At 40.1% G+C, this 26,173-nt stretch overlaps 1 protein-coding gene across 1 annotated transcript; it reads left to right on the plus strand.

Annotated features, from left to right (window-relative positions):
- Nucleotides 1-12,313: 12,313 nt before the first annotated feature.
- On the plus strand, nt 12,314-13,744 carry LOC103723777 (protein EXORDIUM-like 3). Its single transcript, XM_039114790.1, has one exon. It carries the CDS (start codon nt 12,416-12,418, stop codon nt 13,466-13,468), a length of 1,053 nt encoding a protein of 350 aa, XP_038970718.1. The 5' UTR covers nt 12,314-12,415; the 3' UTR covers nt 13,469-13,744.
- Nucleotides 13,745-26,173: the final 12,429 nt, after the last annotated feature.

A 26,173-nucleotide genomic window follows, 5' to 3' on the forward strand; every position in this document is an offset into this window, starting at 1 on the left:
TCTTAGTGGAACATTGGGGCGCTATATGGCCGAATTGTTGACACCTAGAGTATTGAGTTTGGTGCCTAGGAGAGTGGGGAAGGACTACAGGTGGTGCGACCAAACCGATTTTAGTTTGGGCTGTAACAGGGGTTGGCGATTTAGGGGTCCTAGAATTTTGCACGAGCTCACGGATCTCTTGTTGGAATTCCTTGTATCCAGCCCGCATGGCAATGATCTGTTCTAAGAGAGACCTCAAAATGTCGGAATTCATGGTAGCTACAGGTGTTTTAGGTTGATTGAGATAGTGCTCCATATCACTACAGGTTGGCTTGCACTGATGACACTGGGTGATGATGTGAAATGTAGTGTCACTAATGAAACCCTTATAAGTATGATGCAGGACCAGATTTGATGCAGGACAACCTACTAATGCAATCTATTATGATTTCAGAAATCAGCAAGTTTTCACAAAATAACTTAAAATTTAAATGTTGCTGATTTTTACTTCGGTTATTCAGAATTAAGGATTAAGATTATTCAATTTAAGAAATTAGATTGCAATCAAGTAGTACAGTTGTTCTGATCCTAAAGTAATCTGATCGGATAATGTTGAGAAACGTCCTGTTACTAGGGTGTGCTAATTTAATGTTAAGATTTAAAGGGTAATGGGATGGGTTCGGAAGTGAAAGGTTTAATGTTCTGAATTTTGACAACAATATAAATTTTCAAGAATATGGCTATCATGCAAGAGACTAGAACATAATTAAATGAACAAGCTAGAAAAAGTAGAAACCTATCACCTGTCGTGAAGTAGTCGACCAAAATCGTGTGCTTGTGGACTGGGGCGACGATCAGGGGCACGAATGCAGCTGGTAGGCTCTTCAATTGGTGGACCGAATTTGACTTCAGCAATTTGCAGACTTGAATAATTCTAATTAGTAGGCCTATACTCAGCGGCTCTGAAAAGGAGTGGCGTGCTTGGCGACAGTGGCCCGATTGCGAAGAAAAGGGTGGTTTCCAGGCTGGGTCTGATGGGGAGGAATGGGCCGAATACTGTTTTGTGATGGCCTGATGAAGGGGGTGGGGTGGATTATGCTTATGGTGGTGGCGCGGACCTGAGACTTGTTGGCCCGAAGGTTGAGGAAGGGGCGGGCGAGTGTGAGGGTGTGGGGCCTGATGAAACCCCTGTGGAGTCGGCCCGTGGGAGTTTGAAGGGAGGAGGGGTTTTGATCGGAGAAGAAGGGAGGGGAAAGGGGAGCGGGGCGGGGGCGGCGGAAGTGGGGGAGGAGAGGGACAAAGGGAGCCGGACGCGGGTTGGGGCGAGAGCGGAAGCAGCGAGAAGCGGCGAGGCAGCGGAGCAGAGGCAGGGAGATGGATCTTGGCGCCGAGAAAGAGGCACAGAGGTGGGGCGGCTTGGTGGTTCGATGGCGGCGTGCTCGGAGGGCACGAAGAAGTGCTGCGGGCGGTCTGCTTGGGGAAGGCGGCGTTCGGAGGGAAAGCTCGGCGGAGGGCCCGGCGGAGGCGGCGCTAAGGCGGTGGAACGGCGACGGCGGTCGCGGCAAGGACGGGCGGAGCTGCGGACGGCCGCGGTGACGAAGGCGGTGGCAAGGCGGCGAGGCGGGCGGCGACGGCGGACGAAGGCGGTGGCGAGGGTGCTCACGGTGAGGAAGATGAACAGGTACCCTTTTTTTTTCTTTTTTTTCTTTTTTTTCTTTTTTTTTTCCTTTTTTTTTTCTTTTTTTTTTCTTTTTTTTTTTACTTTTTTTTTTTAACTCAGACCCGTTAGGATTCGGGTTAACGGGTTTGACCCGATCCGATACCCTTTACGGACCCGTCACGTGTGGGTCACGTGAAACTTTTTTTTTTTTTTTGATTTGTTGGAGCCGGACTCGGGCTAGCGGGTAATGGGCTAATGGGTTTGGCTCTTACCCGTGAACGCCGGTCTTCTTCAACCTCCCGACGAATTCGGGAGGGCGTGCCGCGCTTCGCGGCGGCGCTTGCGGGCGGAGCGGAGATCTCGGCCGCGGCTCTGCGGCGACGGGGGCGGCCGACCTCGGGTAGGCGGTCACAGGCGCGGACGGCAACCGGTCACGAGCTCCGGCTGGTGGCGGTGGCGGACTTTTGGCGACAGATGGCGGCGGTGGTGCAGAAGATGAGGCGGAGCGCGGCGGGCGGCGGCGTCGACTGGGACGTCGGCGAAGGCGGTCGTGGAAGAGAGCGGCAGCACGAGCAGGTTGCACAAGAGCTCGGGTGACGTCTGGAGCTCGGGTGAGGTCTGGCGGTGGCGCAGGCGGAGGATGGAGGCGGTGCGGCTTGACGGTGGAAAGGGGTTTTCCTTTCTCCTCTGGTTTGAACCGAGAGAGAAAGAGAGAGATTCCTTTTTTTTTTTTTTTTTTTCCTCTCGGTTTGGAAGAAGTAGCCGGGAGATGGATCGGGGCTTTGGCAGCAGGGGCAAAACCAGCCTTGCTCTGATACCAAGTTGATGCCGCACAAATGCGGAAAAAGAGGAGAAGAAGGAAGAACAAGAGAGGAAGAAGGAAGAAGAGGTTCTAGAGACACAGGAAGAAGAGAAGGGGAGGAGGAGGAGGAAGAATAAGATCTGGAAGGAAAAGAAATTCTTAATCATTCATTAAACCCTAATCATGAAAATAGTTCCCTATATATAGGGCCCAAATACACAATTTGCATAAACCCCCCTTACACAGAAATAAATCCTAATGAACCCACAAATAACACAAATAAGCCCTAAAATGCAAATAAGGGCAGAAATAAAATAAACCACAAATAAACCCTAGAATGCAAATAAGCCCAAAAATAAAATAATAAAATAAATATGCAAATAAACGGGTCTGGCTCAATCCGGGGGCTCAGGATCATCTGGATGAAGGGCTCTGATGTCCCCATCACAAATGGAGTAGCAGAAAGGAAGAATAGGACTTTAATGGATATGGTGAACTCCATGCTTATAAGCTCAGGAGTGCCAGAAAATTTGTGGGGGGAAGCTCTTGTTTCAGCCTGTTATATCCTTAATAGGATTCCCTCTAAAAATAATGATCTAACCCCATATGAAGTTTGGAAACATAGAAAACCTAATCTTAGCTATTTAAAAGTGTGGGGGTGCTTGGCAAAAGTAAAAATACCTGATTTTAAGAGAAAGAAAATAGGCCCTAAAATAGTGGATGCCATATTCATAGGTTATGCAGCCAATAGTAATGCCAATAGATTTCTGGTGATAAGTTCAGAAGTAAATGATATTAATAACAACACTATCATAGAAGTTAGAGATGCAACATATTTTGAAGACACCTTTCCACTTAAGACTAGAGTAGATAGCGGTATAGCTAGTAGCTCTAGTAGAATAAGGACAAGAAAAATAGAAGTAGAAGCAGAACCTAGGAGGAGTAAAAGATCCAGGGTAGAGAAAACATTTGGAGATGATTTTTATACCTTCCTAATAGAAGACTCTCCAACTACCTTTGAGGACGCAATGAAATCTTTGGATTCACCTTTTTGGAGAGAAGCTGTGGACAATGAGATGCAATCAATTATCCAAAACCATACTTGGAAATTGACTGATCTTCCTCCTGGTTGTAAAACAATAGGATGCAAATGGATCTTTAAGAAAAAACTTAGGCCTGATGGCTCTGTAGATAAATTTAAGGCTAGATTAGTTGCCAAGGGTTTTACTCAGAGACCTGGTGTAGATTTCTTTGATGTTTATGCACCTGTAGCTAGGATTACTACTATTAGGGTCCTTATAGCATTAGCCTCCATTCATAAATTAGTGATTCATCAGATGGATGTTAAGACAGCTTTTCTAAATGGAGACTTAAATGAAGAAATTTATATGGACCAGCCAGAGGGATTTAAAATCCCAGGCCAAGAAAATAAAGTTTGCAGACTAGTCAGATCTCTTTATGGTCTTAAACAAGCACCCAAGCAATGGCACTTGAAATTTGATGAAACCATAATGACATTTGGATTTGAAATCAATAGCACAGACGAATGTGTATATCATAAGAGAGTTGGACACAAATTTGTGATCTTGTGCCTTTATGTAGATGATATACTGATCTTTGGGACAGATCTTCAGATAATTGATGAAGTAAAACAATTTTTAAGTCATAAGTTTGATATGAAAGACTTGGGACAAGCTGACTTAATTTTAAATACCAAAATAATTAGAAGTGCAAAAAGTATTGAGTTATCCCAAAGTCATTATGTTGACAAGATACTTAATAAATTTAATTATTCCGATTGTCAGCCTGTCTCTACTCCATTTGATCCCTCTACTCATCTTAAGAAGAACTTAGGAACTCCTGTCCTTCAAAGCCTATATGCTCAAATCATAGGCTCACTAGGATTCCTAACAAACTACACTAGGCTAGACATAGCATATGCTGTAAATAGACTTAGTAGATATACTGTTAATCCAAATAGAGATCATTGGACAGTATTAGAGAGAATTCTTAGGTATCTTAAGGGTACCAAGTCCTATAGTTTGCATTTTAGTGGGTTTCCTGCTGTTCTAGAAGGCTATAGTGATGCCAACTGGATCAACGATACCTTAGATGTTAAATCCACCACAGGATACGTCTTTCTCCTAGGAGGTGCTGCTGTATCTTGGAAATCCACCAAACAAACCTTAATATCTAGGAGTACCATGGAATCTGAACTGATAGCTTTAGACACTACTAGCACTGAGGCTGAGTGGCTCAGAGATCTACTTATAGACCTTCCTGTAGATGAGTCACCTTTACCACTTGTCTCCTTACACTGTGACTGTAAATCTGCAATAGATAAGTGCAACCAAGAAAATGCCAATGTAAAAATGAACAGGCACTTAAAAGTACGTCATAAATCATTGAGATATAAATTGAAAAATAATGTTATTGCCTTGAATTTTGTAAAATCAGAAAATAATTTGGCTGATCAGCTTACAAAAGGTTTATCTAGAACAGTGGTTCTAGAGTTGTCGAGGGGGATGGGGCTTAGCCCATAAAGATAGATCACCACGGTGGGAACCCAACCTTAAAAGGTTCAATGGGTAGAAACAAACCGAAGTGTGACTAAGAGGAGCACTATTTTATGTTGTCCTCATCCCTATGGCGCTAGTGCTCATAAAAGCAAGCGGTAGGATGAGTTCGTTTGTATAACTCTTAATGAGTCCGAGACCCAAGAGGCAGGAGCTTCCTTGCTAGCATCCTTATTAGGACTCACCTATATGTGCAGTCGTGAGGCCGCGATTATGGGAAATGGGCGATTCCCTAAAAAGCACATGAAAGATACCTGCGCATGGCCATAATAGCGCAACCCGCTTAGAACCTTGATCGGGCTATATTATGTGTGCTGTTGATTTAATCTGAGCCATGGACCGAGGTTCAAGGTTAAGACCACCTTGGCTCCACAGATGTAATCAATTGTCACTAAGTGAAGGTTCAAACCGAAAGGTACCTACACCTATTACATAATATAAGATATCCAGCATTTTATTTTGATTTTAAAATTATTTAAATTTTTGTGGAGGATTGTTGGAAAAAATTTAAATGCGCACGCGGCCCGAAATTTGGCCGCGTGCGCGTTTGAGAGAAAAAAAAAAGGGGTAACGCCCAGCGGGCGTTACGCTTTGGAAACGGCCGCGGCCGCGGCCGCGTGCTCGTTTGAAAACGAAAACGCCAACGGGCGTTTTCGTTTGCATTAAATGGGACGCGTGCGCCCGTCGAAAAGACCATATTGCCCCCGATTAAATCCCTATATAAACTCCTCCATTTCATCTCTTTAGGAGTACAAAAAAAAAATATAGAAAAATAGTGGAAAAACTCTGGAGAAATTCTTCTTCCCCTTAGCCACTTCCGATTTTCATTTTTACATTTTTATTCAGTTTTATTTTATTCTTTTCATACTGCTCTTTGCTGGATCTGCAAGTCCGATCGGGTTCGTTTTGACTTCTTCTGAGACGTGCCGAAGAAGAGGTTGTAGGGTCGTCGTATCTCCGAGAAGAATTGCCGGGTGACCCGTACGTGGGGGCAAATACTTCTTTGGGACAGCGTCTACGCGCTTCGATCTGCTTTCAATCAGGCTACTTTCTTCTACCTTTATTTTTAATTTAATATTTGTAGATTGGTAGGATTTGAAATTCTATGATATAAACTTATTAAATGCATAGATTTACTTTGTGCTAGAATAGATTTATTTTGTATTAAAATAGAATTATTTGGATGCCGAATGATATGCATGTATATTATTTCCTTTAAGATTTTTTATTAATTGAATTTATAGATTTATTTATTTAGTTAGGAGATATATTGCTAACACCATCCACTAGCCCATCTTCTTATCTTAACCAATAATCTCAGAATTCTCTCTGTAAAAGAAGTCCAAGATCCGGACAGAGGGGCATGCTCTGAAAACACCAACAATCCAGCAATATTTGTGCATTATGGACTCCTAGTCCTTTTTATCTTAGTTTAATATTTGCATTCTCACTATGTGACAATCAGAGAGACCTACCCTACATCAAGCAAATAGATGTTGTATTAGCTTGATAGTGAAGAGTAAATCCACCTGTAACTATGTTTGTGAGGATCCATACGAGCGTGTATTTAGTCCCATATTTGTTATTCGCTGAATAAATCTTAAATACTAATACAGAATTAAGGAACCTAAATAATACCTTCCGGCAAGCTATTTTGGATGAGGTCCTATGTTGTTATAAATGGTATCAGAGTAGACCCGACTCATAAGCTATGTGGACTAGGGGACTTTGCAACATAGATTCATTGAGGCTCCATGGCACACATGAGTGAATAATGGACAACCATAGTGCAGTAGATTGTGCCTAGCACGACATTATAGTGTTTTTCAAAGACAATGCTTAGTCAATAGAGAATTGAAACCGACACCCCAATTGCTAAAGCCGAATAGGTGGTGGTCTAAGTTCATCAGTGATAGATGAGCCACCTTAGCATGATCCAGAACCACCTCCTTTATGGGGGGGGCGGGGGGCGCTCACTAAAGAGGATAACTAGTCCTCAGTGGAACATATTAGCCAAATCAAAATTCAATGTGGTGGGATGGCATGCGATGGATTAACTTTTTCCAAGATTGTTGACTAAAATTGCCTTTGGGTGGTATACTACTTGCCGTGTAATGTTATTATTTGTAGGTAGAAAATAGGGGATTGCTTGCATGCCCAATTCTTTAGTATGGAACTTAAATGGCCATAAACCAAACTATCCAACCCTTGTCAACAACTGGATAATCAGCCTACCAGTTCATCATTGGATTCAAGCAAAGTGTTCGCTAGATGCCACTTCTAGAGGCCAAATTTATTTGATTAGCCCTATCCAAGCTTGCATTGAGCTTTAGAATATTTTAGAAGAGACCTAGATGAAGATGCCTCATTCGAGACCTATTATTGAGAGTCCAGCTTGGAAATTGATGCTGCCAAAGTGATCGGCAAAAAGCCTTGCACTTATGGGGCTTTGGCGAAGCTAGAGAACATCATTCAATAGCAAGCGAAGGTGAACCCTAGCAACATTGTCTATACCTATTTGTTTTTCATAACGAAGGATGATAAAGTGACATAAGTCTTGGAGGCATTCGAGTATGCAGTATAGGGTATGTGTCGCACATCGATCATAGAAAAAGAATCTATGAATACTTTAGGGTTTATCCAAGTGGACGAAGTTGGCGGTAGGATTAGATATTTCTAAATACTCGAAACTTGCTCGCAACTATAGGCAAGGTTGGACATCACATGTATAAGGTTATCACAGTGATAGCTTAGAGTTCCTTTTTCACCAAAGTCAAACCTTGCATTGATACCTAGGTGTGCCACCATACTAATGATTAATACCGATGATCCACCTCATAAAGTACTTTTAGGAAAGGCGGTGCGAACTAGATGTGCAAGATGCGGAGAGACCGCTAGCAAGAAAAATTGGTTCGCACCTTCTCCCTGAAAGAAAAATTGGCTCTTTGCAATCCTTAGCCTACGAAGATGCGAAACACACCGGTAGGTAAGGCAACGTAGGAAGAGGGGGATATTGTTTACATTTGATCATGGATGGTCCGCCTGCTATTCATCATCCCTTCCAACCACCAGGTAACTTTAGTGCTTCCACAATATCACCAAAGATGCAGGTGGCTATACAACTAGATAGCCATGAGGAGTTGTGGATAAAACTGGCCAAGTCTGAGGGTCATGACCTGCTCCCATCAACCATCTAAGTTAATAGATTTGCTAGAGACTCATTCGGGACAAAAATGGTGCTTCTATTCTAGAACCAAAGCTTGGTGGAGGTTGTCATCACTGACATACGAGTGCCTATTCCTGACCAAATGCTGTCTTCATAAAAAGCTAGCTTCTCTGATGGAGTTTAATTGATGTATAGGGTGCTAAGGAGCCGGTCTATGAGCAATTTGGTACCTAACCAAACTGGCCAGAGCTTCCAAGAGTTGGTTTTAACTAAATTTACATACTTGAAGAAGATGTCTATAAGATCGCATTCCATATTATTGTTCAATATGTAATAACTCAACATTACATGGATTCGAGCAGTTAATCATATCACTATCAAACAAAGCCTAATATGATTATTTACATTTATTTCCATAACCTTTTGAGTTCTTCATGAAGTTTCATATTTCCCTTTTTTCATGAGGTTAGATTGTTTTATGCCCAGGAACCCTAGTCGGTGCACCATAAATCGGAAGTTACAAGTGGATCTTCAATGTTGAGCAAACAAAAATTTTTCTTTTCCATATCTTTTTTAGAGATAGGGAGGGAGCCCTTTACCATACTTATCCTATTTGAAATCCTTAGGGATGCACCATCCAAGACTTGAACTCAGAATCTTTGATTGTTAGCCATACTCTGCGACGGTTCGGACAAGTCCGATTCACTTGTCTCCCATCTCAAATGGTGTGTTCTCGAAAAAATTTGCATAACATACAAAATTCAACCTGAATATATTGTTTTCTTCTTTAGCTTTCTTTTCTTTTTCAAAGATCTAAACGAATCTTCTCATGAATAATATTTTGGAATTCTTGAGGGTTTAGTTCTTTTACAAAGCAAGATTTAGTTACCTGAGCGATAGATTTAATTATTGATTCTCTTCCCCTAGAAGAGTTTTCTTTTTTGTAGACTACATTAACTTGTCTGGTGTTGCTTCATTGGTTATTTTGCTTATATCATACCATTGTGACATTGTTTAAGAACAGATATAACTTCAAGCATCTAATTCTTATTTAAGAAGAGGTATTGCAATGTTTTATTTTCATGTTACTATCATTTCTTATGAAAAATTAATTGTTCTAATTTCATTGCATCCAATTATTATGCTTAATCGTACCTACTCTATAAGCAATTTTAAAAAAGCTAACCAACTATCGATAATTTTACAAAGTTCAATAGAAAATCACAACTTGGCTTTTCTTTTCATGAGAAACATTAGGTTCTTGCACCCTCAGTAAGTCATAGTGTAGGTGCTTAATTTGGCTCGCTATATAATCATGATCCTATGAGCTTGTTTTGACAACTTTAGTATTATACTCATGTACTTGTTCATCCTCATTTTCTTTTCCTAGATGAAGATATCATTATAGAACTTGAATGAAATGTTCAACTATGCCCGGTGGGACCATATTGTTTGGAACCCATCAAGGATGATCGTGTGTCGAGTGGATGCCCGGATCAACACACTAATGTTAGGGTTGTAGGACCCTTCCAAGGGACCCATGGACTAAACATAATGCAACCTACATCTTCCTAGCTGTGTATGTATAGGCACTACATCAATACTTTGATTTATGAAACTGAATTTTAATTAATAAATACCTATTTGACATCAATTTTATGTTTATATTTTTGTTTATCTCTACAAGTTAATGAAACATTCATAGAGATTAAACTCGAAGATAGCATTTGCATAAAACTTCTGCCATTTTTTGTTTTATTTTTATTTATTTTTTTTGAAAAACTTTGTTGTCAAAGACTGCAGAGATTTTACAAACAATTTAAAATTAAAAAACCAAAAAGATTTCACCATGAACATTGTTCACTCAAGTTCATTTTCTTCTTAGATTTTCTAAAATAAAACATAAAAAAAACAAATGGGCCTCAAGTTGGCTTGACTTAAGATGGCAGCTGGAACCTATGCCACTAGACAAGATCTTAATTTAATTAGCAACCATGGTTGTCGAGAGATGAGGGTTGTATCTTTCATGCTGAAGAAGGATTTAGTTGCCTTTGCATGAATCCACCATTAGGTCACCCATTTCGCATATCTCAAAATGCTCCAAATTATACCATTATGTATCTGTTTACATAGATCTCAAAGCACTAGTAGATGATCCAATGATGGATTCATGCAAATCCAATGGTGGATTTGCACAAAGAAGGATTTTTTTTTTTTTTTTTTTTTTTTTTTTTTGGAGGGAGAAAGAGATACCCCTCCAGGGATACTCTCCTCCAAGGCTCTCCCCTTTCCCATGAGCTTTGGTTTCCTCCAGGCACGACCATAAATTAATGCAGCCTTTTGCATGTGAACGACGATTCAGGTTCTAGATTCAACCACCAAGATGGCGCATCAAAGACAGGTTTAGTGAGTGTGAATGCACCAGTTCTTTCCGTGGAGAAGGGAGAGCACTCTTAAAATGCAAGACCAGTGTCATTGGGGTGGCAGGTATTCATGTACAGCTTCATAGACCGTATCATGGGGAAACATCTTCCACTTGATAGATCATGTAGCTAAAGCACTACCATTAGCACCCAATGTCAATCCAACAAAGCCAATTGAACTGAACCACAGGTTGATGATTATTCTAGCCGCAGCGAGGCTGAGGATTAAAGGCTGTGATTAACTAATATACCACTAATGTATGGAGTTTAAGTGAAATTAATGGTAGAGGAGTTTGGATCCTCTCCCATTTGTTTGAATTGAAGAAGTCCGATTTTTAGTTACCAGACATATGCGTATTTGCACAATGGAGCATGATGTACATCTCATACTTCACTCAATTACGCATGATCATCTATTTCCAGCTCCTATTCGACATGTATAAAATGACTCGAGAGAACGAATTTCTACCTCATTCCATCTCAAAATATGGCCTATTTCCTTCCCACTATTTTAAGGATATATTTGGTTCGAGGGAAGAGAAGCAGGAAAGTGTGGTCAACGGAAAAATAGAGAAATATCTCATATTTGATTGAAGTTTTCAAAAGAAAGAGATAAAAAAATAATTTTTCTATGGAATTAATTTTTTTTCACATTTTATAGAAAAAAATTATGTGGGGCATATAAAAGTCCAATTCCCACACCAGCTGAAAATTGAGATAATTATTTTCTCAAAACTCCCCTTAAATTTTTAGATATAATGGGGTAAAGCCTTTTCTTTTATTAAGAGCATAATATATATTTACACAATTTTTTCAAAAAAATAGGTGCTCAACCAAACATAAACTATACTGAAATATATTATTTTTTCATAACCAACCAAATATACAAAAATCATTTTTTTCCGATATTACCATTTGAGAAAAAATATTTTATTGAACCAAATCACTCCTAAATGCTCTAATGGTATCTTAACAAAAGATCATAGGTTTGTTTACGAGGAAGACCCATTTGCTTAATTAAAGGAACTCATCTTCCAAGAACCAACCCTAGATTCTAGATCTGACGCGCATCCAAGCCAGACCGAGTACTCTCCACCTCCAACATTTTCTTCCATAAAATCTATAGCCGCTGGGGTGGTGGGAGTGGAATGTTCCACAAAAGATTTCCTCGCCCTCCTCCCAAATCATTTGCGGCCCTGCCTCCCGGCAATCCGCTCCGTGATTGAGGACACTCTCCTCCACTGTAGGCCCCAACGCAGAGCCCAAAGGGCCCACTCCCCGATCCAACCATCTGAAGCCCCAATTCACTCGCCTATCCTCACCGGACTGGTGATCCCATCCCAACCCCTCCCTTCTCCCGGACGCCGGACTGTGGGCCCCAGTGTTTCGACTCCTTCTGCTCCTCCGCACCCCCAATTCGATCACCACCGTCCGCCAAATATCTCCACCCGTGTGGACCCTACGTCTCGTATTTACGAGAGTGTACGTGTCGACCGGCCACTGGCCTGAAATCCACCCCTATTTCTAGGCTCAATACCCCCCCCCCCCCCCGGGGGTACGTGGGCCCCACTCTGACAGCTAGACAGTAAAACATCCTACCTGTCATCCATTACCCGCCTTTCCCCTCCTCCCGCATCCTCACGGCGCGCCTCAAAATAAAGCCCTCCTTTTTCTTTTTCTTTCCTAATTAGAAATTAAACTGCGGAAAAAGGGTGCCTTCTTCCTATATAAACCAAGCCAAACTTATACCCTCTTCCACCACTTGAAACCGTCCATCTCCCACTTCCCTCCGTTCCAGGTGAGCTGCTAATGAGCTCGCCGGCCGTTCTTTTGCTTCTGCTGCTCGTCGCGCCGGCGGCGACGGTGTTGGCTTGGAGGCCGTGGCCGCAAGCTGTGCTGAACGCCACCAACATCACCGGAAATGGAGGTGGGACGATGACGGATATCGGGGTGTCCAAGAAGTACGAGGGCTCGTCGGAGTTCGTCCACCTGATGTACCATATGGGCCCCGTTCTCACAACCAACATCACCATTTACCCCATCTGGTACGGCGCATGGAACCCCTCCCAGAAGCGAATCCTCCGCGCCTTCCTACGCTCCATCTCGCCGGCCGACCCCGCCGCCGTCCCCTCCCCCTCCGTCGCCGCCTGGTGGCGCACCGTGCAGCTCTACGGCGACCAGACCGGCGCCAACGTCTCCCGCACCGTCCTCCTCGGCGCCGAGAAGGACGACCGCCGCTACTCCCACGGCAAATCCCTCACCCGCCTCTCCATCCAGTCCGTCATCGGCGCCGCTATCACCGCCCGGACCCGCCCCCTCCCCGTCAACCCACGTGGAGGCCTTTACCTTCTCCTCACCTCCACCGACGTCGCCGTCCAGGACTTCTGCGGCCAGGTCTGCGGCTTCCACTACTTCACCTTCCCATCCATCGTGGGCTACACTCTCCCCTACGCGTGGGTCGGCAACTCCGCCGCGAAATGCCCTGGGGTTTGCGCCTACCCCTTCGCTGTGCCGGACTACGTTCCCGGAGCTCGGTCGGCGGGGCAGCCGCCGAATGGGGACGTGGGGGTGGATGGGATGGTGAGCGTGGTGGCGCACGAGCTGGCGGAGATGGCGTCGAACCCGCTGGCGAACGCGTGGTACGCCGGCAGCGACCCGAGCTTCCCGACGGAGATCGCCGACCTCTGCGAGGGGATCTACGGGACCGGCGGCGGCGGGGCGTACACCGGCCAGATCCTGGTGGATAGCCGGAGCGGCGCGGCGTACAACCTGAACGGCGTCGGCGGGAGGCAGTTCTTGGTGCAGTGGATCTGGAACCCCATCCTCAACTACTGTTCCGGCCCCAATGCCCTCGATCAATAACATTATTAGATTAAGGGGGAAAAAAGAAAAAAATATGGTGTTTTATTTACTTAATTATAGTTCTTACTAAGGTTTTAAGTAATCCCCTCCCTCTCTTGGAGCCACTTGTTTTCGAGGGGTCAGCACTCCTACAGTAGTTAGGGGCTGATTAATAACACGAAAAGGGTGGGGAGGAGTACTTTGATATTTTGGTATGTTTTGTTTGTACAGAGGCAGGAGTAGGATGGGATCTGCTCTTGTTTTTGCTTTTAACTGCCATCGCTCTATAGTTTTTTAGTTGGTCTGGGCTTTGCTTCTTACTTCTGATGATGGATAAATTTTTTTTTGAGTTTTTTCATAAATACTCTTTTAAATATCGAATTTTATATAAATATTTTTTAAAAAGTAATATTTGTATGCATATTTTTGTAAAATATTTGTATTGCTATTTTATTTTTTTATTCTTATCATCCAGGTAGATGTGTAAAAATTATTTATAAAATAATCATTATGAAAAATAAAAATAATTTTAAAATTTTATTTTATTTTTACTTAAAATAAATATAGTTTTTATTAATGATTTTAGAACAATGCATCTATACAAAAATAGTATTTTATAATGATATAAAAATAAATATAAGTTTTAAAAAAATATTTATATAAATTTAAATTTTGAGAATGATATTTATGTTTTTTTTGCACATATTTGATATAGCTTCGTGAAAGATAAAAAAGTCTATCTTATTTGTTGCTCATCATTCTGAAAATTTTTTTTGGATCCAATCTTCTTCTTTGTGTAGTCTTCTTATTAGTAATGTAGTTGGTTGTGCTCATAGGAGATCAATGTGAGCACAGGATCAAGTATATAAAGGAGAATGTCATCCAAGTTAGTTTTAGGAGCACTCTGCTTTCAAAGCAGGACCTTATTTTCTAAGATGGGGACTCTAAACGAATGCCTGTCCATGGAGATGTCTTTTATATATACACACACATACACACAAGTTAGAAATTATATAATGTACATGCTGCATCATTGAATAATAGCTTAGGACTACAAAGGGATTTGAGCTATAACGCAAATGAAATGGTCCGAAATCTATATAAAAAAATTCTATCTACTTGGTAGTCCAATCCTAAATTAGCTTCCACCTTAAATGGCCTCAGTAGGTTGTGTGCCCGTTGGCAGGTAGTCTGTAGATCAAGTTTCGGTCAGGTTCTAATTCTAGCCTGACACCACTCATCGCGACCTCGAAATCGGGCAAGATTACAATCTGTTCTCCAGAAGAACAAAATCGACATGCCTGTTTATGGATGTTTTAATTATCATCCAAAAGCCACATTCATTTGCTTGCCTTTGGAATTCAGATAAATTGTGCCAGTTAAGTACCTGTAGTTGTGGATTTGTGGGTCCTCATTCATCAGAAGAAAACATCCGTCCAGTTCTTTTCGGACCCTAGTTCTTTTCGGAGCCTAGCGGGGGATGGGACAGGACCACTAGTCCTTAAGGGAAGAACATGGGTGTAACATTCTTATGGGAGAAATTATATTCCACAAGGTGTGCACCATGTGGCTGTGCACACCATTTTGTGGACCTCATTCATCACGTGCTTATCTTAGTGCATCGCTGTAAGAATGAGTAGCTGTCATTGGCGGCATGTACGGTTGTTGAGAGTCATTGCTTATCCTACTTATGTTAGATTCTATTTGTAATTTTATTCTACTTAGTTATTTCTTATAGAATAGTTATCGTCATTCTTTAGGACTTATTTGCCTCGCGGAAAAAGAAGAGTGAAAGTATGGTCAACAAGAAAACAAAAACATGGTTGGAGTTTTTGAAAAAGAGAGATGAGAAAATAATATTTCTATGGGAATAAGATTTCTATGTTTTATGGGGAAAAAAGAAATCTATTGAGGATATGAAAAAGCTACTTTCTCACTGGCTAGAAATTGGGGTCGTTTTTTTTTCTAAAAGTACTATTAAGCCATCAAAATCCATAAGTAAAATCTTTCGGTGCAATAGGCATTTCATACAACTTTTTTAGAAAAATAAATGCTCAACTAAACATAAGCCACTTTAAAATGTGTTACTTTTTCATAATCAACGAAACATGACAAAACCATTTTTTCAAGCATCATATTCAGGAATCATCTTTTTGGAAAAAAACATTCCAGTAAAAAAAATTCTTCTCGCATACCAAACGATCCTTAGTAGTTATCAAGTCTTATCTTTTAGTGAGTGTTGGTTTTTGAATTTCAGTAGGAATTAAACATCTCACTCATATAATACTTTATTTAAAGTATCTCCTTTAGTGTGGCGTAAGAAAAGAGAGAAAGAGGGAGTGAGGTTGTCTTTCTTGGTGATGAATGAGAATGCAATTTTTTAATTAAATATTTTTTTCTCTCTCCTAATGAGTTTTCTTTCAATATCTCTTTTCTATTTTTTGTGTGGTGTTTGTTCTAAATCTTAGGTCGGCACGGTCGATCTACTCCGTATAATGTGTCATTCTACATGGTATTAGAGCTATAGGCTTGGAGATTGGTTATTCGTATGTTCGTAGCTCGACGGGATTGAAGTACTTTCAGTAACTTGTTGTGTGGTGGTGTAAACGTGTGAATTTTTATTTGGTGATTCAAAAGCTGAATCATCATGACTAAAGATACTACTATCTCTAGCATTGGCGTGGTTGAAGAGCTTCTAAGAATTTGCTGTGCGGTGGTGCAAATGTATGGGCTCTTCTTGGTGGTCTTTTGATGGATTCTATTTCCTAGTTGGTGAGTTTAGATTAGTTTCTGATGAGGACCGAGTATCTTAGAAGGATGTTGTTTCCACAAAAATTAGTGAACCTTCTTTCCCTTCTTTAGCTCAACATCCAGAGTCTTCTTCATCTTTGCCTACTTCGGGTACTCATAAAGAAAATGAACATAGTATTAGAGAAAATAAAGACATGAAGTTATATAAAGTCGAACCTGAAGCTCCCGAGGATCCATCACCATTGCAGAGAAGCAAGAGAGAGAAGAAAGTAGGTGACATGTATGGAGATTGGGATTGTTCTTCTTTTCCTTATTGTTATGCTTCTACTATTGTTGATCAGTTAGAACCCACTTCATATGATAAGGACAAGGGCATTGGTGTTTAGGAGGATGCCATGAAAGAAGAGATTTCAGAGATCAAGCCTCCAGGCTGGTGGCTACTTTGGGGCGAGTCATTCCTTTGAGGAATCGGTGCTGGGGGTGGAGCTCCAGACAGCATGGCAAGGTATTTCCTATGCGAGACAAGTGCTAGGATCTAGGTACATCATTCTGGATGGAGACTCGACAGTGGTGGTGGAGTGGATTCTAGATGAAGGCCGCAGGGGAGTAGAGCACCCACTTGTTGGCGACATCCGGTGGTTGGTGAGGGAGTGCAATACTTTTTAGGCCGTGCATGTGTACTAGGAGGCGAATAGGGCAACCAACTGGGTCGCTTCCTATGCTTCTCAACACACTAGTGAGATCTTCTAGACTCAGAAGTCGGGTGTTCCTTCTTCATTGGGTAGTTAACTTTCTCTTGATAGTGCTGGCTATACTCACGCGAGATAAGTGTGAGTAGTCGATGTACCCAAAAAAAAAGAGAGATTTCAGCTCTTAAGAAAAATGAGACATAGGATTTGGTTCCTTTACCTAGTAGTGTTTCTCCTATTTATTGTAAGTAGGTTTATAAGTAAGTAGGTTTAAGGTAAAAAGGAAGAGTGATGGCATTATTGAATGCTACAAAGCTAAGCTTGTAGCAAGAGGATTTTCACAAATATATGGATTGATTTTGATGAGACCTTCAGTCCAGTTGCAAAATTAACTACTACCAGAGTACTTATTTTCTTAATAGCAAGCAAAAGTTGATCGTTGTGGCAGATGGATATCAAAAATGCTTTCTTATATGGTGGTCTTGATAATGATATTTATATGCTGCAGCCTTCTGGCTTTGTTGACTTCTCCCATCTTGAGTTTATTTGCAGAGTTATGAAAGCTTTGTATGGTCTCAAACAAACATCTAGATCATGGTTTGGAAAACTTATAGAGTATTTGTTAGTTTGTGGTTATTCTCTATCTTATGCAAACTCTAGTTTATTTGTAAAGTATACTAAGTAAAAGTATAGTAATTGTTTGCCTTTATGTTGATAATTTGATTGTTACTGATGCAGTTGATGAGGTATGTAGTGTTTATGGACAACTATCGATACGGTTTGAGATGAAAGCACTTGGTGAATTAAGATATTTCCTCGGCATTGAAGCAACTAAGCTTCAGGATGTCTATTTTATTTGTCAAAGAAAGTATGCTCTAAATTTATTGAATAAGTATGGACTGGCTAGTTGTAAGAATATGCAGACACCAATTGAATCAAATTTAAAGTTGAGTAGAGAGCATGGCAAACTTCTTGATGATCCTACGATGTATAGATAGGTTATAGGCAATTTGATCTATTTAACTATCACAAGGCTAGATATTTCTTATGTAGTTGGCGTTGTCAGCCAATATGTGCAGTATCCTCGGCAATCACACCGTGATGCAGTTTTACGGATCCTGAGATATAAGACTGTTGATTGTGGTATTTTATATACTTATAATTCTTTAGTCTAGTTAGTAGGTTTTATAGATGCACACCGTGCTGGTGATGTAGACACATATAGGTCTATAATTGGTTATTGTTTTAGCTTGGGATCTGGTATTGTTTTTTGGTGTAGTAAGAGACAACTTACTTTTGAGTTGTTTTCTATAGAGCCAGAGTATTGTGCGGCCGCGATGGCAGTTTAGGAGTTCACTTGGTTCACAAGGTTGCTTAATAATTTAGGTCAGGATACTGACTATATTGTTCTTCTTTATTGTGATAATGTGAGTGCAATCTGATTGGTGAGGAATCCGGTATTTCATGCAAGGACAAAGCACATTGAAGTTCATCATCATTTTATTAGAAAAAAATTGCAGAGGTTGATTTGTTTCCAATTTCTACGAAGGATTAGCTAACGGATATCTTCACCAAAGTATTGGCAGTCGAGTGGTTTGAAGATTTGCGCAGCAAGCTCGACATTGTCAGCATGGACTTCGCAATGATGGTGAGTGTTGAGAATCATTGCTTATCCTACTTATGCTAGGATTCTATTTCTAGTTTTATTCTACTTAATTATTCATTCTACAATAGCTATCATTAGTCTTTAATAGTTATCAAATCTTATCTTTTAGTGGGTGTTGATTTTTGAATTTGAGTAGAAATCAAATATCCCACCTATATGATACTCTATTTAAAAGAATCTTTAGTGTCTCCTTTAGTGTAGCATGAAAAAGAGATAGAGAGAGAGAGAGAGAGGAGAGTTATCCTTTTTGGCGAGGAGTATAAGAGAGCCTTTTTATGTAGCTCAATCTTCGATACAGTCGACCTAATTTGCATAATGTGCCGTTCTACAATGGCTACATAGTTCACGCCATGTAGGATATAATTTCTCATCGTATGCAAGGAGGAGTACTATCTTAATTTTTTTAACCTCCGTGGCCAGAACAAAAGGCAGCAAAAGAATGCTATGAATCAGGCATGGATCACCCACCACCGGAAATTGGTGACTACTAATTCAGCATCTGACACATGCCAAGCTGCAGCATAACCATCATTTCAGTTCCTGTCACGCATGGCCGCAGTGTGGAGAAATAGTTAACGTGTCCTGGAGTGGGCTCCTCTACTGCCCATGGCCAGCAGTTAACCTGCACCGTTTCAGAAGAAAAAAATTATATTCTACACTGTATGCACCATTTATCAAGCTAATTATAACTTTTTATTTTTATAGACTCCATTCATCGAATGCTCATCTCATTACCTCCTTATAGTTATGATCGGCTGCGTGCAAAGCCATGATGCATGCAGTGTATGGTATAATTTTTGGCCGAGAAGAAAGAGTAGATTAAGAGAAGAAAAAAAAACCCTTAGAAAAGCTTTAGACTAGCTTGGTTTTCCCACCTCATGGTCTGGTCTCAAAAGAGAGATGATAGCTCGGACCCCACTTTCATGGAGCCCTGAGAAAGAGAGTTTGGGAGGCTCCCGTGATGAACAGTTTCAAATAATGAACTGTTTAAAGATGGTCCCCGTGATGGAGAGTAGAGACCAGTTTACAGAGATAATAATTAAATAACAAGGAAACAAAAAGAGAGCAACCATCGCTACCTGCTGGCCTCACCAAATGGAATCTCCTCAAAGAGAGCTCTCACTCTGCAGCGGAAAGAAAGGGAAAGTGATAGGGGAAGGCAGCAAGGTGGCCCACTCCTATGGAAGCCAAGGGTCAGCAATAAACCAATAATAGCTTAGAGTTAAGTTTTCTTTTCTCTAGAGAAAAAAAGAGAGGGAGGTCACTGCAGCTGCCGTTGTGTTTTCTTCTTTGATGGCTAGGGACATCTGAGGTATTCTTTACGCTGTTTCAGTGCTCCGATTTGCCCTCGTTTCTTGGGTACCCTCACTCCTTGGCTATCTCAAAGTAAACTTCGACGACAGTAGGTCAGTGGATGGTGTGACTGGAGGGGCTGGATTTGTGATCGGAGACCACCTTGGTAAGATGATTGCAGCAGGAGGGCGGCGCACGCCAGGGTTTACAGTAGTTGGGGCAGAGCTGCAGGCAGCCTGGAAGGATATATCCTATGTTAGGCAGGTACTTCGAGTCGAGCGAGTGTACCTCGAGGGAGACTCATCTATGGTGATCGATTGGATCCGGGGGGCGGATAGGTATGGTGATGGTCATCCCCTTATCTGAGAGACTCGTATGATGGCATAGATGATGAGCGACTTTCAGGCAGCACACGTGTTTAGGGAGGCGAACAGGGCAGCAAACTGGGTCGCCTTATTTGTCGCCCGGTATTCCGGAGATTTTCTCTGGACGTCTGCATCAGACGTTCCTCCTCCTTTGTATTTTTTACTTTCTCGTGATCTGGCAGGATGTACTCACATTAGAGTTATATGAATTGAGTAGCCATTTTTACCCCCCTCCCCCCAAAAAAAGAGATCTGATCATCAAGCTCTAATATGAAAAAAACTGGATGTGCTATCAGATTATGAAAAGACCTAACTTGGTGCCTCACCTTCTCCTTGGATGAAGTGTCTACATCATGATATTTAACAGATTTGGAAGATCAAATGAGCCCAAGAAGGTAATCCGAACTCTTCCCTATTGTATCAGGGAGGTACTGCTGGATAAACCTTTCTTTTTTTTAAAAAAAAAACCCAAGTACTTTTCATTCAACATTGCTTAACAAGAAACAATGCACGAGCTATAAACATGATTGCATTTATTTGATGAGAGGTTCACAATCACTAATGTTTCCTCTCACAGGAACACAACAATCGATGCTTTGCTAGTATGAATTAGACTTCTCACTAGTAGCATATATAATTCATAATGCTCAAAAAGGATTAGAATAATTTAGCTCAATCAGATTTCCAAGTTGATCACAATCAAATGTTTTATATCTGTATCATGTATTTTTTATTTTTTATTTTTTATGTGGCACCCCCAACTTTTAAAGGTCCAGGTTCAAATCTTGGTGCAAACATTACCACCACATTATTCAAAAAATATCTTCAATTTATGTTCTGTAATACTGTCCTTTCATTATTCAAATTCATACCATCATTTCATCATTAGGCTAATTTATTAGGTAACTTGCCCGAGTTGCCAATCCACTTTGATTATAAGAGATCCTAGTTAGCCAAGCATAACAAATTCATTGGGCTAGATTTCTGAGTCACGGATATTGGCTAGAGTTGAATGGTTGTTCTGCATGATAACAATATTTGCCCAATTACTGCAATATTGTCAGATGAATGCTTCTCCAAAATACTCTCAACCAATCAACTTAATCAAGATTGTTATAATAGTTCATGAATTTTACGATGTACTCGTCTTCTTTGTAGAACACTTACAGACTAAAAGTTATTGCATTCACATTTATTTTTATTTTCATAATAATAAAGTATAATTATATATATATATATATATATTCATAATCTTAAATTTTTACTTGATTAACTTCTTTCTAATTGTTGATTATAGGAATTCTTGATGTGCCTTTCACAAAAAATTTTGTATATTTTCTTAGTTTGGAATCTTCCACTTGGTTGAATTATTTCCAGTACCAACATGGGACTATGTGACACAGAGCACTGCTGCCTGACATCCACCTAGAGATGATCATATCTTAACTCTAGCTGGAAGGAGGGCTCCACCATTCTTGCTCTGGGCCGCTGGGGGAGTAGAAAGGAAGCAAAGATGGAGATGATGAGGCCCCTTTCCCAGCCTAAGTTAATATTAGCTTTGGAGGTACCTGCTTTCTTGAAAGAAGCTACTGTGGGGATTGACAAAACCTCTGTTTCCTGGGGAGCAGTACTATTCCGCACAAATTAAACACTGGCAAAGTCTTTATCCTCACCATCGCTGGGGACCAGTCACCATGGAACCTAAATTATTTCATAAGCAGTAGCTTACTTTTTTTTTCTTCCTAGAAGGAACATTTGTATGCATAAAATAATCTGTAGTGAAATGAGCAACAAAGTTATAGAAGTATGTTTATTTAGGTATTAAGAAATGAGATGTTTAAGAACATGGTCAAAGGGAATCATCTCTGTCAACCGGAGAGAGCCTACCATAGGACTGATAGGGTGTCTAAAGTGACAGATTATTTTAGTGTTTTTGGTCCCACACTTTTTCTTTTGAAAGTTTGTTTTATATACACACCTTTACAAACTTTCAGAATTTCTCAAAGTTTTAATCTTCCACGCTATAATTTTCCTAGAGAATCTCTGTGTCTATCTATCTACACTGTTTTTAGCACAAATGGCCAAGCATGGATGGAGATTTGTGCATGAAATAGTAGAACTATCACCACTTTTAATGCATGCTCTTCGCTATAATGAAACAAACTTTTCCTTATGTTAAAGAAAAAAATAAAGGTTTAACTTATATATGTAAAGTTTACCTGATTGTGGTGTATCCTAGAGAAATGAGAGCCAACCATCGGGTACTCATACCTCTTAATATCAAGTGCCTTTTTACATATAATAATAATTACTTTGCTTTGATTCTAAATATCTGCTTCGACTACTGGAACATTTCTTAGAAACTATATTGACAGATACTAAAAACAAACCTTTTTTTCTCTATTCCTTACTTGTGGTATCTTCATTCATTCAGTCATTCCTGCATTTGATAGCATGTTGTGCTTGTTTTCTTTTGCTGAGTCCTAGTCATAACAAATATCTGCTCCATTTAACAGTTTCTAATTTCTCTGCAATATCGCACTCGTTCTATTAACATGACCCAAAAAATGAAACTTAGACACAAAAGGAAAAAAGAAAAAAAAAATCATTACAGTATACATGCGACAACCCCTAACAATTTGTCTACCTAGATATTCCTACAGTATCATTTGTGCAGTTCAAGGCAGTTTCTAGGAGGTTAAGTATAATAAATTTACTAAAAAGCTACAAGAAGGAAATTAAGAAAAGGAAATGCCTCTAAGCTGCAGGTAATCATTTCAGCCTGAATTATTAAATTTGCGCAGGCCATGTGCATGAAGGTACAAGATTAGGATGACATAGAGAACAATAAAGTTTCTTAGAGAGCTAAATAATAAAGATACAAGAAATGGCTTGTGAGAGTCAGATAACATAAGTTTCTGAAGATGTGAGCTAGCAGATTTGTTAAAAGTCTCTTGATGGTTATACTAGAAAGGAAATCAGAAACTACTTTTGTCGAAGGTTGCGGAAAAAATAAGCCACATCGAGAGAGGAATACTTAAATCATTCAGCCGAAAATTGCCTATGGGCCTTTAACCAAGGAAAGAAAAGCTGCTGGTATCCAATCGAGTCCCTTAGCATCTACTAGCTGAAAAAAATCACCAAATATAAGCCTGCATGTATAAATGCTAATAAAGCTTGAACAACAAAAACATGCTAACCTATGGTGCTCCATTTACTCACCCAACAACTAAAGTGACCCTCATGAGTGCACAATGCATCTTGGATACTGAAATATGTAATATTATGTGCAGCCCTGCTCATACAGTACTCTTGATATATTAGGGCTTGATCAGATGAACTCATCATCCTTGACAAACAGAGCAGCATCATACCTGCAGTCACATCTGAAATCACATATCTTGGATTCTACTGAAAATTTACCCCCAATAAGGAATAGGGAATGCTTCAAACTCTAAAACATGCATCTTGGATCCCAAATTACAATCTTGCAGAAGTAACAGAAGGAGTGCACATCTTAAGATTTGAAGCTGGTTGTCAAGCATTACTGCTAGAGTAGATGTTCATGACATGGCACTTGTAGAACAATGAAACAAAAAACCTGCAATGTTTTTTCCTCCTTTTTTCTGCATTATTACAGCTCGGAAGACAACCTCCAGTGTACCATTCTCGCATTTGTGTTCAGCCGTGACCAAAGGTAGCAACTAGAGGACCTCCCAATGAATTGTTTCTGGATGAAGCATTACATAACAATAGTGCAATTGAGATCTACAATCCAAAGAACAACCAACCAATCTTGACACCTAAGTATGAAAAGGATGCATGTTAAGCTGGGACAGCCCATGACTGTTCAACCGAACCTGCACTTTAGACAGATTGTTTCAAGTTTTTGATTGTTTGATATGGTCAGACTTGAAGTTGGCCATTTTTTAGCTTAATAGCAGGACCTTCCCTGCTCTGCATGAGTTATGAAAAGCTATGCAGGCTTGTGAAAAGAATTTTAATATGTGTAAAAAAACATAATGTTGTAGAACAACAGAAGGAACTCTGTAAATGTAGAAGCAACTGTGCTAAATGTTAGTTTTCTCAATCCATTATTGAAGAAAATGAAGATGAGACAGTTTTAGCAGTCAAGTAGAGTGTATATCAAGCTTGATTGACCCAAACTATTACAAGGAACTGCCAAAGCTCAAGTAATAAAACTCTGGGTTGGGCTTGGACTAGAGCTTGCCGCATCAAGGGCAGTTGAGTTAAGCCTGGGAAATGTCTGAGAAAATCTGAAAGAAATATGACCACACTCCTACCAATGGGCATTAGATATGAACACAGGTGAAGAAAAAAAATAATGTAAAAAATAAAAAAATGGATGCATGTCTAGATTGATTCCAAAAATATTTAAATTGGTGCCATAGAATAGTCAGTCTAATACGCTTGAACTCATATATAAGATCAATTAGCATATATTGTTCACCATATTTTTTTATTTTATAGGAAATTGTATCCAATACCTCTATCTTTATTATAGAAGAAAAACTGAGATAAGGTCACCAATGTTAGAGAGGAGAGTCATAGCTTTATTTCTCCATAGGAAATATCATTACAGTCTTATAGCAGAGCCAATGTTAGAGAACAGTATTGACAGCCAACATCAATTAATATCACTCAAGAAAAGTTACAAGAACAATGATGTGCATGTACACTATTAGTCGATATAATTTATAGTATAAAACAATATTAGAGAATATCATTTATGGACTGTTGACTTATGCCTATGTAGCTCTCTTCTCACGGAAATTACATATCTCTCATTGCTTTTAACATGAACACCACAAAGCCAAGCGTAAGCAACATTGAGGCAATCAGCTCCAGCAGCCATCAGATAAACAGTTCAGCTTGATATTATTCTCAAAACAGGGAAATACCATCAAAGATTAAAAAGAAATGATATGTGAAAAAAAGAAGATAGTAATAGAAATAAAGGATTTATTCCTGTTAAATTATCAATTGATGAAAGCAACTGATATGCAATGCAGTGTCGCGCAACAAACCTTTGTCAGAAAACAACAGTCTTCTTCAACTCATATGGCAGCACCTGAGGGTCCGCAATATGATCTTATTGCCTCGGCCAGATAATGCTTTTCTAGGTTCTCTGACCTCTGTGCTAAACTTTGTGAATTATCTCTATGAGAAACTCTCTCGACCTGTCATGCATATAACCATCGAAAAATGCAACATCCATTTGATGGTTAGCATTTTTAAAAAAGGAGGAAGATAAAAAAATCTTATGGGCATTACCCTCATACAATTGCATAAACAATATCATATAAACAAATGGTTGACAGTTTAACTTCAAGTTCAAACTATTGCCAATAATATGACTATCAAACAAATGGTTGGCATTACCCACTCTCCCCATTTAAATCTTGGTGTTCTTGTCGAGCTAGTGGTCCAAATCCATCTAAATATAATAAAAAACACCACAATTCGGATCAGCTTCAAAAGGGTCCGTGCTGCAATGTCCCTTCATCTGCATGAACTAGGGGCTTGGTCTGCTCTAATCTATTTCTGACAATCCAATACCTTAACCAGAAAAGCTAGCCAAGAAGATATTATTTAGGCTCCTTGATTTTGCATAAATATCAAAGATCTCTCTGTACAATTGACGAAGGATTAACCACATACCTACACGGGCTCTTACATTAGTCCTTTTGGTGAGGTCCGGGGTCGTTGCAATATGTAATGTTTGCTATTTTTTTCAGCTCATTCTCAAAATCTTGTAGAAATGACCTTCTTACACTTCAATCTCTTTCACTACTGAATTTTTGTTGTCATTTTTTAAACAACATTTTAGGTGAATATTTATATTGAATCCTGTTTTTATTAACTTTCCCTCTAATTACTATCTCCTTGTAGAACATCATTTGTGCTTGTAAATATGTGTTGATTGTATCTGGTAGGGTTT

The sequence above is a fragment of the Phoenix dactylifera genome, chromosome 17 (genome assembly GCF_009389715.1).
Source record: "Phoenix dactylifera cultivar Barhee BC4 chromosome 17, palm_55x_up_171113_PBpolish2nd_filt_p, whole genome shotgun sequence".
Lineage (NCBI taxonomy): Eukaryota > Viridiplantae > Streptophyta > Magnoliopsida > Arecales > Arecaceae > Phoenix > Phoenix dactylifera.